The 15,737-nt window shown below is 42.7% G+C and overlaps 1 protein-coding gene across 8 annotated transcripts in view; it reads left to right on the top strand.

Annotated features, from left to right (window-relative positions):
- Positions 1 to 43: 43 nt before the first annotated feature.
- ACOT9 (acyl-CoA thioesterase 9) overlaps positions 44 to 15,737 on the top strand; it is a 34,619-nt gene continuing 18,925 nt past the window's right edge. Inside the window, exons 1-6 of one of the 8 annotated variants that reach the window (XM_044442289.1) lie at positions 44 to 296; positions 9,180 to 9,271; positions 9,884 to 9,910; positions 13,003 to 13,048; positions 13,356 to 13,526; positions 13,630 to 13,667. In XM_044442289.1, coding sequence (XP_044298224.1) covers positions 9,211 to 9,271; positions 9,884 to 9,910; positions 13,003 to 13,048; positions 13,356 to 13,526; positions 13,630 to 13,667 — 343 coding nt within the window. In that variant the 5' untranslated portion in view covers positions 44 to 296; positions 9,180 to 9,210. Of the gene's footprint in view, positions 297 to 5,541; positions 5,942 to 8,148; positions 8,172 to 9,179; positions 9,272 to 9,883; positions 9,991 to 13,002; positions 13,049 to 13,355; positions 13,527 to 13,629; positions 13,668 to 15,737 lie in introns of those variants that run through there. The other 7 variants (XM_044442291.1, XM_044442292.1, XR_006415908.1 and 4 more) reach the window with 7 other exon arrangements.

Below are 15,737 nucleotides of genomic sequence, written 5' to 3'. Positions count from 1 at the left end.
AGCGCGACCGTGACGTCCCATCATTCCAGCCAATCACAGGGCGATGCCCCATCACCCTCTCCCCCCCCGCCGCTCCTCTTACCTCATCCTTCTAGGAAATGAGGCGCCGTGGAAAAAGGATGACTCATTGAGCTGTAACGCCCCACTCCTCTGGGCGGAAACCGCCACCCGATGGAGCAGCGGGGGAACGGCTCGCTTCACTTGCGAGATCTACTTTTTTGTTTTCGCATGCTGTCCAGAACGCAGACTAACCAGGTGGAAAAGAATGGCTGAGGCAGGCGGGTGCATGTCAACAAGTAAGGAACAGGGCGCCTCTGAACACAGGCTGACCCAAAAATTTGTGATCAGCGCCAGAACCAAGTTCACGAGCGCTTTCACACAGAAATCTATCGCTGGTTTTCCACCTCCACAAGTGTTCTTCTTCCGCAACCTGATTTAGGGAAAGGGAAGAGGAGAGCTTTTTTAGCTTTGTTAGAAACAGAGCCTTGCAGAGTTACTGGAAATCGTCCGGGGATCAACCAATAGATTCTGATCGTCCTTTCACCCACTCCTGTCCTAAATAATCCATACCTTACTGACTCTACGCAGTTACCTGTAAAGGCAACATCCCTTCTTAGCCATGTAAAAAGATGCTACCAGCTGGGAACTAAGCCACAGGAAACCTTCCATCATCTTTTAATTTACTTCACAGAAACAGATTTGGAAGGGGGGCTGGAAATCATCCAATCCAGCTTTTGATTAATGCAGGAATTGTAGTGCCAGACATTTCAAAGGACCATTGTTGGAACCCAGTATGATGGAGGAAATATGCTGAGGAAAGGGGGATTTAAAATTCACTCCCCAACCCCTACATGAACTATTTCTCCAGTAAAAATGGCTCTGTAGAGGTTGCTATTAGCCCTTGATAGAGAGGAAAGTTTCTTAATTCACTTCCCAATAAATCTACAAACAGCATAGCATTTAGTTTTTAAATGGATACTAAGGTTGCCATTAATATCTAGAACTGTTTAAAAATCTATAAACAACTACATCAAATGGAAATTGTGACCAGTGACTCATTCACCATCTGGTTCGTGTTAGGCTTCTCTCTCATATTAGTGGCGATTAGTCTTTTCGATTAAAATGTCTGATGAGTCTGAATAAATTGTTGTTGTTCTCAGAGATACAACACATTTATTAAAGTTTGGACCACCTTTTTCCTAACCCTGAAAAGAATCCAGGCACAGATGCATTCCAATTCAAATACACTGGGATTGGGCAACTTCTGGCTGTTTTAGATGTTTCAACCTATAATTTTCTTTTCATAGCTAGGCTAGAGCCATGGATGACTTCACATGTCGCCCAGCCCATGTCTTCAAAACTAGAATCCTTGTAAAACATGTTAGCAGCAGTAACCATTTCTTTTCTGGTAATTAACCCCAAATATATAGGGCAGGGGAGGAATCTGGTTCTATTTATTTAAATTCATATCTTTCACATGGATTCACTCCCTCACTTGGCTTGAACCTTAGGGAAAGGGATTTTCTTGGCAGGCTGGAGCTGCCCAAGACATTTCGCCATGTACATGGAAGCAGCTGGTGCTGCTTAAGTTATAGTAGCCATATTATATGGCAAACCCCTTCCTGGAAGTAAAAATACAATAATATCTTAACTAACATTTTATTGTCCCTTCATGTTAATGCAAATCACCTTTTTGAAGTGACCACGTTACCCAACCTAATGGCAGGGTGAGCCCTGGGACATTGGTCTAATTTTAGGATCAATGCTGAGAATTCCCAGAATTAAGCTGGACTTCAGATTAAGTTATGCAGAACAATTAAATTGGGCATAACATAATCCAGAACCGTCAGAGGAGCTGGCTCTGGTCTGAGTCAGAAGATCCTTCCAATTATATTAAAATAATGGAGATAAAGGAGGAAACATGAACTGATCCTAAGTCAGCCAAACATGCTGTGCAGGTGTCTAATGGTCCAGCAGTAACTCAAAATGTACAGAGTAGATTTCTTGCTTTAAGGTACAGTCATTCAACTTGAAAGTGTTGCCATAGAACTTTTACTGATTATGGGCTGGTTTGCACAATAATCATGGATTAAATATTTGTTTAACTTGCAGCATGTGCTGGACGCAGGCACAGTTTGTTGTGTTACCCAAACCTGAGTGGCATGACTTGAAAGGGAAATAAATCTCAAAGAACCATAGGCTGTTGTGGGTTAACAGAGACAGCCTAGCCTAGCCTAGAAGCCTTTTCCCCCTGATATGTAGGAAGACCTGGTGTTTTGAGGGGATCCTGGGCAAGGTGCCCTCTGACCCCCAGGCCACTTGCATGGCAGTCTTTCTCCCTTTCTCCTGCACCCTCCATAGTAGTCCAGCCCCCACAACCTGCAAGCAGCGATGGAGAAGCTGCTGCAAAACTACCTGGCCAGGTGCTTCTTTCAATAATAAGAGTTCCTCCAAAGCAACATGTCATCGTGCTAAATGGAGAAGCCCCAGGCTAGTTTGCTGTGCAGCAGCAACAGCAGCAGCTGCCCTCTGCCCCCCTCCCCGTCCCAACCCAAATGCCTGTGGCCTTTAACTAGAGAGCAGCAGACATACATGCAAGAGCACATTTGACAATATTTTTTAGGTGGAATATACATTTTCTATGCCTAAGTGAATTATTTTCCTGAAGAATTGCCCAAATTCAGTGGCATTAAACCAAATGCACAGCTCCATAGGATTTCTTTAAATGCCTGTCTGCTGCAACCACAATCTGTTCCTTACACTGAGGACAAGATACTACTTTTACCCTATAGGAATAGAACATAATGAATTTTTTTCAAATATTCCATGTTGCTTTAATTGTTTCCATTAAACTTTCTGATTCTTTAAGTTTAATGTAATAGTAAAGGCCATGATAAATTCATCAAATTTATACACAAAGCTCCAGGATTTCTAATATTGCAAGATATGAATGAATTAAGTTTTAGACAAAAATCTAGCTTTACCTTAACACTCAGAATCTCTGGAGATGTTTAGAGCAATTTTATCTAATTATTTCTTTCTAATCTTCTCTGCTGCCAAGGCAAACAGGGATATTTTAGAATATATGTATTTGTTTATTTATCCAAGTTATACTCCACTATACTAGTCCAGGGACTCTCCAAGAGAATAAAGCTCTCATATAATTTATGGAATTAAAAAAGTTGCATACAAACATGTTCCAGTAAAGTTGTGTACGATCTAAGTAGAGTTGGACTTTTAAAGGAAGTACAAACTTACTTATTTAAACAGATTTTGACTATGTTGAGGGACAACATCTCTCAGGCAAAATTCAAAACTGACTTTACATGTTTGTTCTGGTTTTTACATTCCTAAGCTTCAAAGCTATACTCCCTTTGCAAGCTTTCACTTAACTGGATTGGAACAGGTTCTACACAGGGTGTAGATTTCAGGTCATTTAAAAGCAATATCATCTCCTTGAAATATTTAGGAAATGTAAAAATTAGCGTGGATCTACACTGTTCTACCATACATAGAAGGCAACAGGAATTTCTGCCAACTGCCTCTTTGGTTGCATTCCCAAATCATATTCCATACAATTCCTTAGCACCTCTCAATCCCTGGCACAGATTTTCAGGGATGTAAGACAGATCTATTTCCTGCGCTCTGTTTTATCCTTTTCTTAGAAGGGAAGTTGGGACTCAAGTCATTGATAAGGAAGTAGGAGGTCATTGTTATGGAGGAAGTTAATCATAATTTGTAAGTAGTGAATTAAAAGAATGGTTCACAAGAAACAAGAGGATTGTAATTTCATACAGAGTGAAACACTGAATCTAGTTGATTACTAATCAGATTTTGATGTCATCAACTGTGATATTCTCCTGGACTGAATACATGGGCTGGGCTTAGGAAGCATTGTGTTTCAACCATTCCATTCTTACCTAAAGGTCAATTTCAGAAAGTAGCATTGAGTGACTATCCTTCAGCTCCTTGGCAATAAAGCTATAGGGGTTTGCAGGGTATCCTCTTGTCCCCAGTGTTGTTCAACATCTATAGGAAGCCACTGGGAACAGCCTTTAGAGGATTGGCAGCCATTTCTCATCAGCATGCTGATGACACACAAATCTGTCTCTGTACTATCTGCATCAGGTGAAGCAGTGCAAGTTCTGGATGAGTGCCTAGACTCACTGATGAGCAGCTACCTGAGGGTTAATAAACTGAAGCTGAATCCTGGCAAAACTGAAACTGTGTGGCTGAGTGGTTCCAGTGTCCCCAGACAGAATTATTGACTCTTCGGGATGGGGTTCTACTCCCTTTGAAAGAACAGGTTCATAGTCTGTGGTACTCTTACATCCTACATTGTTGCTGGAGTATCCATGACATCTTGGAGTGCCTTTTTATCAGGCTTGAATGGTTCATCAGTTACAGCATCTTCTGGACAGGAATAGCCTGGCCTTAGTGGCACAGGCATAGGAATATGGGAGCTACTAACCTCAAGACTGCAATGCTCTGTAAATGGGGCTGCTGTTGAGGCCGGTCTAGAAGCTGGAACTAATACAGAATGCAGCAGTTTGGGTGTTGTCAGAGGTTGCTCCTTTTCAGCATGCAACTTCTTTGCTGTGGGAACTGCACTGGCTGCCTATTATCGGGGCAGTTTTAAAGCTTTGATACTGGTGTATAAAGCCAAAACCATTTGGATCAGTGAGTGTCTTTTTCCTGATCAACTTGTCCTAAGTCACTGAGGACATGAAATGGCATGCTCCTGGTGGCCCCACATGGACCCATGCCCCAAGGAATCCACCCTCAGAAGAGACCAGGTGTGATGGCTCCATTTCTGTTGTACTCCCTGCCTCCAGATGTCAGCAGACACCAAAATTGTGCTGTTTTTGGTGTATCCTCAAAATATTTTAATTCTAAGAAAACTTTGACTGCATTTTACATTGGCATCGTTTTAATACAGTGTTTTATTATTTTTATTGTTTATCTTTACTCCAGAATCTGCTTAGATGTGAAGAGGTATATAATTGTTCTAAATAAAATAAATGAATCCCTTACGACTTACTTTGGAGTAGTTAAGAATATCCATCTACATCTCTCCAAAGGTATGCATTTAGAATGCACTGTAGAAGAGAGTCACTATTACACACAGCACTTTCCTCAAATATGGCACTTTCTCAGTAAGCGTATGGTCTGTAATTATGCAAAGGTAACGATTATGTTAAACACACCCTGTATTTTAAAGCTTTGTGGAAAGTTCTGCAAGAATCCAGACTTCACCCTTTACCTTCAACCTGTGGGACAAATCCACACTTGCTATTAGAAGTGGTTAAAGGTGCGGCAATCCTGTGCATATTTAGACAGAAAATAAAAGCTGCATACTTGTAGAGACGTTTTCCTATCTAAACATGCAGAGGACATTACCCTAACGGTTTATATTAGAAGAGACTGATGACCGTGACTGAAGTCCTAAACACACTTTATCTGAGAGTAAGCCCCTCTGCAGACATGCATAACATTTGCGCTGTGAACAACCTACGCTGCCGAGAGGGAGAGTATTTCCTCTTTCCCCGATCTGCAGGAATTCGCATGAGCACAAGAGAGCCAAGGCTGCTAGTGTGCAGGGATAAAGACAACACGAGCGGCTCCTTTGTGTTGAATGGAGGAACCCGGGCCCCAGGCGCGGAAATAAGCCCTGGGAGCGACTACTCTTTGAAAGGGGGGTGGGTCACGTCCATGTACGCGAGCATGGGCCTATTCAGCAAGCCCTCCTGAAGAGTTTTGACAGCCTGGGCCTTCCAGCTGGCAAAGTCGGGTTCCTGTTACAGGCGTGGCTCCTGGCAAGCCGCCGCCCGAAACAGTGAGATCACAACGGCAGAGGAAGAAAGCGTTAGGCGGCTGCAAAAACAGTTTCCTAGGCGCCGGCGTTTTACAGCCTTGCAAGCAGCAGAATGTTGTCCCGCAGGTAAGAGCATTCGCGGTCGGCTTTACCGCCGCTCGCCCAGTTTGCGTTTGCAAAAAGCCGGCTGAGCGCAGGGGGGAGAATGGCATGCAGGAAGAGAGGCGCCGACTTCCTGGGTCACGTGCCAATGCAGAGCCGTTAAGCTGGGTTACTCAAGCGGAGACTAACGTGGATCATTGGTGGTGCAAAGCAACCGGAGCTGATTGTTTTCCGAGAGCAAGGCCGCCCCGCCTCTTTCCCCCTCGGTTGGGCCGCGAGCTTTCTGGCCTGCGTGCTGTGGGAAAGCCCTGCCAGAATGAGACGCTCTGGTGGCAGCCAGGGAGCCATGTCTAGTGTGGCCTCCCCTTTCCTGGTGCATGAGGTGGGACATCCTCCCCGAAATCCCTCAAGGGTGGGCTTATTACAAGCAGAAGTAACAAACATGCCCTCTGACATTCTGTGGTGCAAATCTCAAATATGTTTACTTAGACTTGAGGTCCCCTGGTTGCAGTGGACTGACTTACTCCTGTGTCACTGTGAATAAAATAGTGGGTACAAAAATCAAGTTCTGGAGGAGAACTTGGTTTAGGATGATGCTGATTGGTGCCATCACATGATCTTGCAATTCCACCACTATTCCCAGTAAGTTGTTCCTGTATATGTTAATACAAGTAATTATACTATATCACGCCAAGTTGAGGTGCAGTCCTAAGTGTACTTTGTTGGAACGGATTTAGGAATAAACATGTTTAGGAGCTGGCAGTGGAAACAGTTGATTGACTGTAAAGAAGATTTTCTATATTTATACGTATCACTGCATACAGGCATCCTGACTTCAGTCCCATAGTCACATCACTGTTCATTTCAGAACTTTTCCATATGGTTAGCTGACTGGGGAATGCTAGAAGTTGTAGGACTTCTTTTGCCCTGTCTAAACATGTGTAGGGTTGTACTTTAAGGCAGTTTATTCTTAATAGAGTGTCAGGAGATGGGCAGAGCAATCCTATATTCCAAGGGTATCCTGTCCTCCTGAAGTTTTAGATTTGAATTCTCATAAATCCCAGACAGCCCGGCCAATGGTCAGGGGTTATGGGAATTATAAATCAAAGCATCTAGAAGGCCTTAGGTTGCCTACCTCTGCTATTCTCTAATTATGCTGGGACTGAGTGGAATGGCCACTCTCTCTTATACATATTCATCCTGGCAGTGGACAAGAAGAATAAACAGCCAAACTGGCAGGTATGTCCCAAGTGTCTGTTTTGCACCAAATATATGAATTAGAGATGTACTTAGTTAGCCATTGCCTTTAGGACGTAAAACACGTACACATTCTAGAACAATCTTATTAGTCTTGGAAGGCGCATACCGAAGCCATATTAGGAAAGCACTGTGTTAGACAATGATTGGATAGAACAGGTAGATGGGGCAGAATGTGTAACTTGCTGATTGGGTATTTAGATTGCATGTCCCTAAGGGACAGGAAAGTATAACTGATCATTCAGTGTAGAGCTTCTTTGTGGCCTGAGCCAAGGCTTCCACCCATGCTGCAGCTTGCTTTTAGTAAAGTCTCTTGGACCATAGAGCCGTTGGTGTCTGGTTTTTGTGTCTCCCCTGAGATGATCGGGATTGGGGATCGAATCCTCTCGGACACAAACAAGTGAGCGAATATTTTTGCAACATCTGCAGGAACTCTGCCAGTGCCCATTGGTTGGACTGCCAGAGATGCTGCTCACATACAGAATAACCTCCAGCGCAGATGCAGCAGCATCACTAGTACATACACAGTGACATGCCAGTGGTACAGCCATCCAAAGGGCACTCCTAAAAACAGGTCTGAGCCCCTTTGTGCTAGTTGAAAACACCATTTTGCAAGCCCAATGCAAAGCAGAGGAAGAAGAGACCTGTGGCATAGCAGGAATCACAGATCAAGTGATCCATATCTCCCAAGGGTGGGTTTAACTCTCATTATGTGACAAGGAAGATAAACAAGTAAAACCCAAGGCTCTTTTGACATTCTTCAACACAGTTGTATATAACAATGTACAATGTAAAGATGGTGGTTGTTCTTATTGATATCTCATGCTGTTAAAGCAATTGTATGCCCTTCAAAAGTATCTAGGAGGCCATAGTGTCCTTTGGATTCCCAGATCTGAGGCTGGAGAAATGCTCTGACCTTAGAGCTGGGGATTCATGCTTGGATCATTGCCTCCTCCACAGCTGGTGTGGAAATACCTGTGTCAGCTACTTCTCTGAGGTAAGTGCAATCATGGAGAGGAGGTAAAGAGGGCATTTAAGGTGACAAAGAGTGGAGGAGACTGGAGCTGCCAGATTACAGCATAATCTGGCAGCCTTCTAGCCTCCTCCCCTTGCTCTCTGAAGTATTGCAGCTAGATGCCTGGAACTGGTCCCCCGGGTGACTTGCAGGTGTGACGAGCAAAGAGGCAAAGATTGCCTCCATCCACTGCCCACCCTGCATATAATCCTCTGAATTTAGAGGCTTTTGGGCTTCCCCATTGGATTGCACTCTTTATGTATTGTCAGATTTGAAAAATGAACAAAATATATATTTTTGAAAATCCATAGCAGCCACATAGCTCCCTGAACAGAATGACTGCAGAGCAAATACAGTCCTTCTAGGGAAAGAGTTCAGTATCTGTCCAGAGTGGGAAAGATTCTGCAAGACACTGCTTCCTGGAATTGGGGTGGAAGAGGGTTAGAGTGATGTCGGCTCAGACAAGATAGTAGTTGCATACAGAAAAGTGGGTGAGAGGAAGACATGGGAAGAAGTCATAATTACATTTTATGTCACAGTTGTTCCTTTCTCTTGTTGCTGTGCTGTGAGGGTGCTTGGCTACACCACAATCAAAATTTTGCCATGGTAATGTTGGCAGGACAGTAACTGAAGTAAACGTAGTCCTTCTTCCCATTGAAATCAGCAGGATGGAGATTCAGACTTTTCATTGTTGACGGGAGCTGACTGTGGATCTGGCTCCAGCAGGCCAAAACATCTGGAGGGCTACAAAATGCCCACCTTGTGGCACAGGAGATAGTGCAGGATATATGTGCTTCTTCCCTATGCTGCCTGTGTCCCACTCACAGCGACAGCCCTTTAAAATGATTCACCAGTGTGTCCCTCATGCTGGTGCTGTATTTTGCATTCTGCTGGCATCACAGGGCTTCCTCCACTTTATGGCCCCTCAGCTGCCAGATTTCCGGTTCTGGGCTATGTTGTTGACAGTGTTCAATTCTCTGTTCATTGCAGATGGTTTTCGTTGAGCAAGGCCTGTCCTGCCATGACTAGAATGCTGACTTCATCTACCAGAGGCTCCCAGGCTACTCTTGATATGGAAGAAGGTGATTTATTGAGATGTAGATGGTATGATCTTAGGACTAGAAAGTGCCATCTGTAAAGGAGTAACACAGGAGTCAAAGCAGCCTATGTTCTTCAAATATGGTTGACTGCAACTCCCATCATTCCCACCCAGCATCTAAAGGGCATCAGTTGGGGAAGACTGCTACATTAGCTTAGTGGGAGGTGCGTAGCTCTACACAGAGCAGACTTATTGAAATGAATGGGACCAACAACTTAGGCCTGTACACTTGTGAACTAGAAGCAAATGTCCTTTCTATGTAATCTTGTACTGGTCTTGTACTTGCTGGGCATACAAAGGTGTTCCTTCCAACAGAGATAAAGATAAATATGGAGATATGCAGAGTTGAGGGTGAAAGTAAAGAAAGTCAGCACAGCTGTTCTGTATCCTGCAGTGCTCTGTAGCTTGGAAAGCTAGTAGAAATGTATATTAATTATGCTATGCAAAAAACAATCAGTACAGCAGAATGTGTTAATGAAAACTTTGTATACTCCTCTGTGTTTTGTGATTAAGTGCAAGATAACCAGAAAACAATGGAAACAGGTTTTTCTTTTACAGTTATGCTGATAATCTAAATGTTTTTTCTACTTCACAGGGCATTCACCCATTCATGTGAATAATGGTCTGTTGTGGTAACCTGTATGCATTTTAATATGGCTATCTATCTAGTGCTGTCTTGCTTCCATCTATCTTTGTCAGAAGGTTAATGAAAAATTCACTTTAATATTTTTCTGGCAGTTATTCCAAGTCATTGTTCTTGATGCCACAGAATGGGTTCACATTGCTATGCTAATCAAGCATGTCTTATTAATCAAAATAGTAGCTATGTATGCTTGCGGCTTGCTATTTTTTCAGCTTTACAAGAAGGTGGAAGACTAGTGCACAGAGAGTTATGTATAAGAATGCATTTTAAAGTCATCAGCCAAAGTATTGGCTATTTAAACTGCAGTTCTGTGTGCGCATAGTTGCCAGCTCACCAAAGCTCCCTTGCACTCCCTTCCTTCCTGTTAATAGTTCTCAGTCCCACCTTTCTAGAGCAACATAAGCAAAAGACCAGACCATCTGTTAGGTATGACAGGTCGCAATACTTTGAAATAGCTATTGGTTCAACCATGCACCATCTTACCACTCCCTCTTATTTCCAGGCCCTATATGAGGACTTACCCAAGCCCTTTTTGCAGACTTTGCTTATTTAGCGTCTATTAACTGTTTCTTATCTCTGTATCATGCTTTTCTACCACCTGTTTCACCCACTCTGAGGCAGGCAGGCGATCTGGTACCTTCCATGTGTTTTTGGACTGTAGCTCCCATACTCCCTGGCCATTGGCCATACTGACTGGGTCTGATTGGAGTTGTAGTAAAAAAATGTCTGCAGTTGGCCAGGTTGAGGAAGCTTAAATAAGACCTTCCACAAACTGTTTCAAGTGAACCTTTGATGTTTTCTTTTCTCTTTGTTTCTCGCAATACTGTGGACCACTGTATAGAAAATCAAGCCCGTTACCGCTCTAGTCCAATGATTTGCAGAGCTGTATAGGCTTGCGTAACTGATAGATGGATCAAGGATATTGCTGGTTCTGTAAACTAAACAAGACTGGTCATTTTAGAAATGGCACACTTGGGTACATCAGGTTGAACTTGTGGTCCAGGTAAGACCAAGCCTCAGCAGTGGCTAGGAGTTGCTTAGCTTGCAAACAGCATGCTGTACATTGGCCAAGTTATCTGCAAGGACTGCTATAGTGGGCTACTAGCTGATAGCAGCCTTAAAACTAATGTCCACAAATTGGATGATATACTTTTTCTTGATGGTAACAATAGCGGCATTGACATCTTTGGGGGAAAATTCACTGTGGCTGTCCACTAGAGCAGCAGAGAAGGGATGAAGGAAGGCCTGGGAGGACATGGCTGCCCTAGGGAAGGATTATGAAGCTGTGGCTGTGGATTTTGTTGAAGCAGAGGATGAAAAGGAAGGGAAGTATTAAACTTTCTCCTATGCATGTATGGGCCGCATGGCTCATATGTATAGTTTTTTCCACTGGACACATGTAGGGCACTATCCCACTGATGAACAGAAGCTCCTAACTTGGAGGCCTGCAGTCATCCAATGCAGGGCAGGAAGACCAGGACAATCATTGCTGTTCTTCCTGTTCTCCAAACCTGCATTTTTCACTAGATGGGCTTTGTTGTAGACCTAGTGAAGACATTTCAGAAAGGGAGGCTGGGAGGCTGGCAGAGGATTAGGATAGATTTTATTCTGGCCTCCCTAGGCTCCTCTCCTCCACCCAGCAGAAAGCCACCTTTCCCTCCTGGCTGAGGGTGAGTTCCTCACACTGGAGGCCAGTCGGTTTGGTTCTTTTCATGATGGCTGCAAGGGGAGTTGTACCTCTGACCTGTTCTTCTAAGGTTGGAACATGGTCTGTGATGACAAGGTGGGATTCTGAAGAATCTGGCAGCTCCTTTGACCAGGGTTCCCTAGCATGGCACCTCTAGAGGCCATAGTGTCTGCAGGCACTTTTGCTGGTACTTTCAGAGGAGTCCCCAATAGGCATTGAAGTACTGACACATTTTGTAACATAAAAAAGGTTTAATTTTTAATATAAACTTTTCCTTTTAAAAAGAAGTGTGCATTAATTTGTATGACATGCATACAACTTTTTAGCCATTATACATAGGCTTCAACAAAAGCAGAGCAAATATCATTTGATGTCTATATGCTATCCATTCTTACAGTGAATTCATTATAAGGTTCTCAGTCCATTGCGTTATAGAAGATGCATGTTTTATCCTTCCAATTTGTAATATCAGTCTTCTAGCTGTGTTCTGAAAATCCATTTCCCCTTCCATTTGTCAATTTCTGTGAAGCAGGTAAATAATTTAAAAGAGCTTGTTCATCAGTGAACATTAAAAACTTTTCCAGTCCAAAATTTATCTGTGTAATAACCACTTTCCAAAATAAGTGATGTTGCCAACATAAATGTTTAAAAGAAGCACAGTGGTGGCACACATTCAGAGGTATAGTGGTGTACTTTTTGACTGCACACAGAAGGTTCCAGTATCAGGGGAATGAATACAGACATATAGTAATATAAATAGAGTGACTTGACTTGAATATTCATTTTGGAATTAGCAAGGGCCATATTTGGCTTTCAAAAACAAAACAAGCAACAACCTACAAGGTCAATAAAAAAACAAGAAATATCATTATATTACCATTATTATAACATCGTCTTTATATCCCACCATCTTTCCTCATGCAAGGGACCCAGAGCAGCTTACAAAGTTCTCCTCTTCTCCATTTTGTCCTAGCAGCAACAAGAACCCTGTGAGGTAGCTTAGGCTGAGAGACAGTGGCAAGCCCAAAGTCACGTAGTGGGCTTCTTGGCTGAGTGAGACAAGAACTGAGAGATGTCTTGAGTCCTATTCCAGCACTCTAGCCCTATACTACATCAATGCTCTAATTTGCTACTTTTATAACATGTTTGATTAACTAATTGATATACATTTGGTATTTAACACAGTTATGTTATAAAATAATTTCTTGCATTATTTTTCATGCTCTCTCCTGGGTATAATAGTGTATCTGCTAGAATGGAAATGAATCTGGCCTACTGTTGCCTTTCAGGCACTCCACTTTGCATGACCTTGCTTGGCTAACTGTTTTTTGAGGTTGCTGCAGTACACATCAGATATTTCTGACTGATCTTTTCTTTGTTTCAGTACGAAGCAAATTACGAGAGATAGTAGGAGCGAGTACCAATTGGAGGTATAGTGCATGCAGGTGTTTCTTTAATTGTATTTATTTATTTACAGTTTGTTTATATATATTTATTCCTAAAAGGATCCCAGAACAGCTTTCAAGCATTCATTGTGATTACAGTCCATTTTGTTTGTGGCTGAACTAAGATTTTTACTGGTAACTTCCAGCTCAAAGCCCATGCTTTTAACCCTTAAGTTTTCCCAGCTCTATATTGGTCAATATGTGCTGCAGTTTTCTACCTCTGCCCTAATTATTACCCATACACCACCCCCATTTTGGAATAATTTGATCTGTTTTCCCCTCCCCACTCCAGAGACCATGTGCAAGCCATGAATGAAAGGAAAAGTTTAAGCACTCTCTTAGCTAAAAACCAAGCTGACCTACCTCCTAGGAAAATGAGTGACAGCTACATAGAAGTTATCCTGCCTTTAGGAAGTCAGCCAGAAATAAGAGAGAAGTATCTGAACGTGCACAACTATGTCAGGTAAAAAAAAGTGTTTTTGCTTTTTAAGAAACAGAAGGTAATATTTCCTATTTTGAGCTTTACATAAGAATTTACTTGTTGTGTAATGTTTTAACTTTAATAGGTTTGGACGAATTCTTGAAGATCTTGACAGTTTAGGAGGTATGTAACTGCCTTATAGTTTAATTTATCCAAAGATCTAACATTTGGATAATTGGAGATTATTTCGTTTAGTACTTGGAATATGAATTTTTGTTGAATTTGTAGTTTTGATTGTATCTACGTAGTCTGATTTTTATCTTGTACACTGCCTTGAGAAAGTTCTACCCTAAAAGATGGCCAAATAATAATTTAAAAGTTCTTTGCCGTCTTTAACCCATAAAATTTTGCAAACAATGAATGGAAAGCTGAGGTGTACAACCTGTTCCAAGGTCATACAGGAGAATATGGCTGAGCAGGGATTGGAACTCTGTCCTACAGGACCCTGTCTTGCATTTTCTTCACCCACTGGACCACTAAAACAGAGCTATAATTTGCTTATTGTTACTTGTAACAGCTGTTTATGTCTAGACAAAAATGATGGGTGAGGGAATATAGATAATATACTGGTCTATAGTTGCATCCTTCGATACTTTTCACTTTCTCCCACTTCTGCCTGAGAACAAGCAACGTTTCAGTTAGCTTGGATGGTGACAACAGTGGTGAAAGCTGCTGCATTGATCTTTTTAATATACTGGCAATATTGTTGTAATTTCCTTTTCCTTCAATTTTGCTTGAAGAAATTACAAGCATGTATTGCACATGCTCTCTGATGCTGCAGTAGCAGCTTAACCTTTTTCACAGGTAAGAGGAAAGGTGGCTGATTCTCAGATAATATATATATTTTGGAACTCAGGACTGGGTATAATCCTGAATACACATGAAATTTAATCCAGGTTGCTTGCTGACTTTGTGAGGAAAATGTGATGATGGTTTTATGGAGTTGGCGTGCGAGAGTGCGCTGGTTTCTTTTAGTATAGCCTGTGTAATGCTGTAAATTGGGAATGCGAACATTTATGTGTGAGAGGAAGATGTGTCAGTTTCCATATAGATTTAGCCCATGAATTGCAACAGGCAGGAAAGGTATTTATTCTTACGTCAAATCTTCAACAGAAGTCACAGGAAGTAGTTTGGGGGATACATAAATGCTAATTGCTTTTGTTTGAAATTTATGGTGGCTGGGACCCTGCCCCACCTCAAAAATAAGTCCCATTGTGTTTAGCAGGAGTTACTTTATTTATTTATTTATTTATTAAAACATTTCTATGCCGCCCCTTGCCAGAGCCTCGGGGCGGCTTACAACATCAAATAAAATACACAATAAATTAAAACAATAACAATTAAAATATATACAGTAGAATAAAATAAGCCGCCCTGGCCAAATAAAATTCAATAATATTAACATTTAAAATGCTGCTTAAATAAAAAAGTCTTCGCCTGGTGCCGAAAAACAAATAACGACGGCGCCAGGCGGACCTCTCTGAGGAGCGCATTCCACAACTTAGGTGCCACCGCTGAGAAAGCCCTCCTCCGAGTACCCACCCTCCTAATTTCCTTCACTGAGGGCTCCCGGAGGAGGGCCTCTCCCGCTGATCTCAGGGGGCGGCTGGGGTAAATGTGCACTGGATTGCAGTCCTAGGCTCTGACTCTTGGTAGGACACCAGGGGCTCATTTGGGCACTGCTGCTCAGCATCCTGGCTACCCTGCAGACAATTAGCCAGACCCAGCCTTCCATGTTGGGGCTGGAAGGAAAGGCTGGGGCTCATTTTGGTTGCAGGTGGCCATGGTGCTCTGAGTGGCTTAGTGGCTGTGTCAAAATGGGCAGCCCAGCTTTCTTGTCTAGCTTCCAGCAACAGTATAGGTTTCCTGAAATGTAGGACCACACTTGTGGTGATCCCAGCTCTACACTATGATGACTGGGGCTCCTTTCACCCTGGCAAAGGATGGAAATGTAGATTCCTAATCTTCCATCATGGTGTTCAGCAGGGGTGTTGCTAGGACTGGGCCACGGGACCTCGGCTCTGATCCTGCTCCTCATAGCCTAAGTGCCCCTTGGTGCCAATGGAAGGTTATTTTCTTAGTTTAACTGCTCTCTGTGTGTGTGTGTGTGTGTGTGTGTGTGTGTGTGTGTGTGTGTGTGTGTGAGAGAGAGAGAGAGAGAGAGAGAGAGAGAGAGAGAGAGAGAGAGAGAGA

The sequence above is a fragment of the Varanus komodoensis genome, unplaced genomic scaffold (genome assembly GCF_004798865.1).
Source record: "Varanus komodoensis strain SLA01 unplaced genomic scaffold, ASM479886v1 scaffold4, whole genome shotgun sequence".
In the NCBI taxonomy this organism is placed as follows: Eukaryota; Metazoa; Chordata; class Lepidosauria; order Squamata; family Varanidae; genus Varanus; species Varanus komodoensis.
The sequence above is the reverse complement of the archived record's forward strand: the minus strand, read 5'-3'. Positions and strand labels throughout refer to the sequence as shown.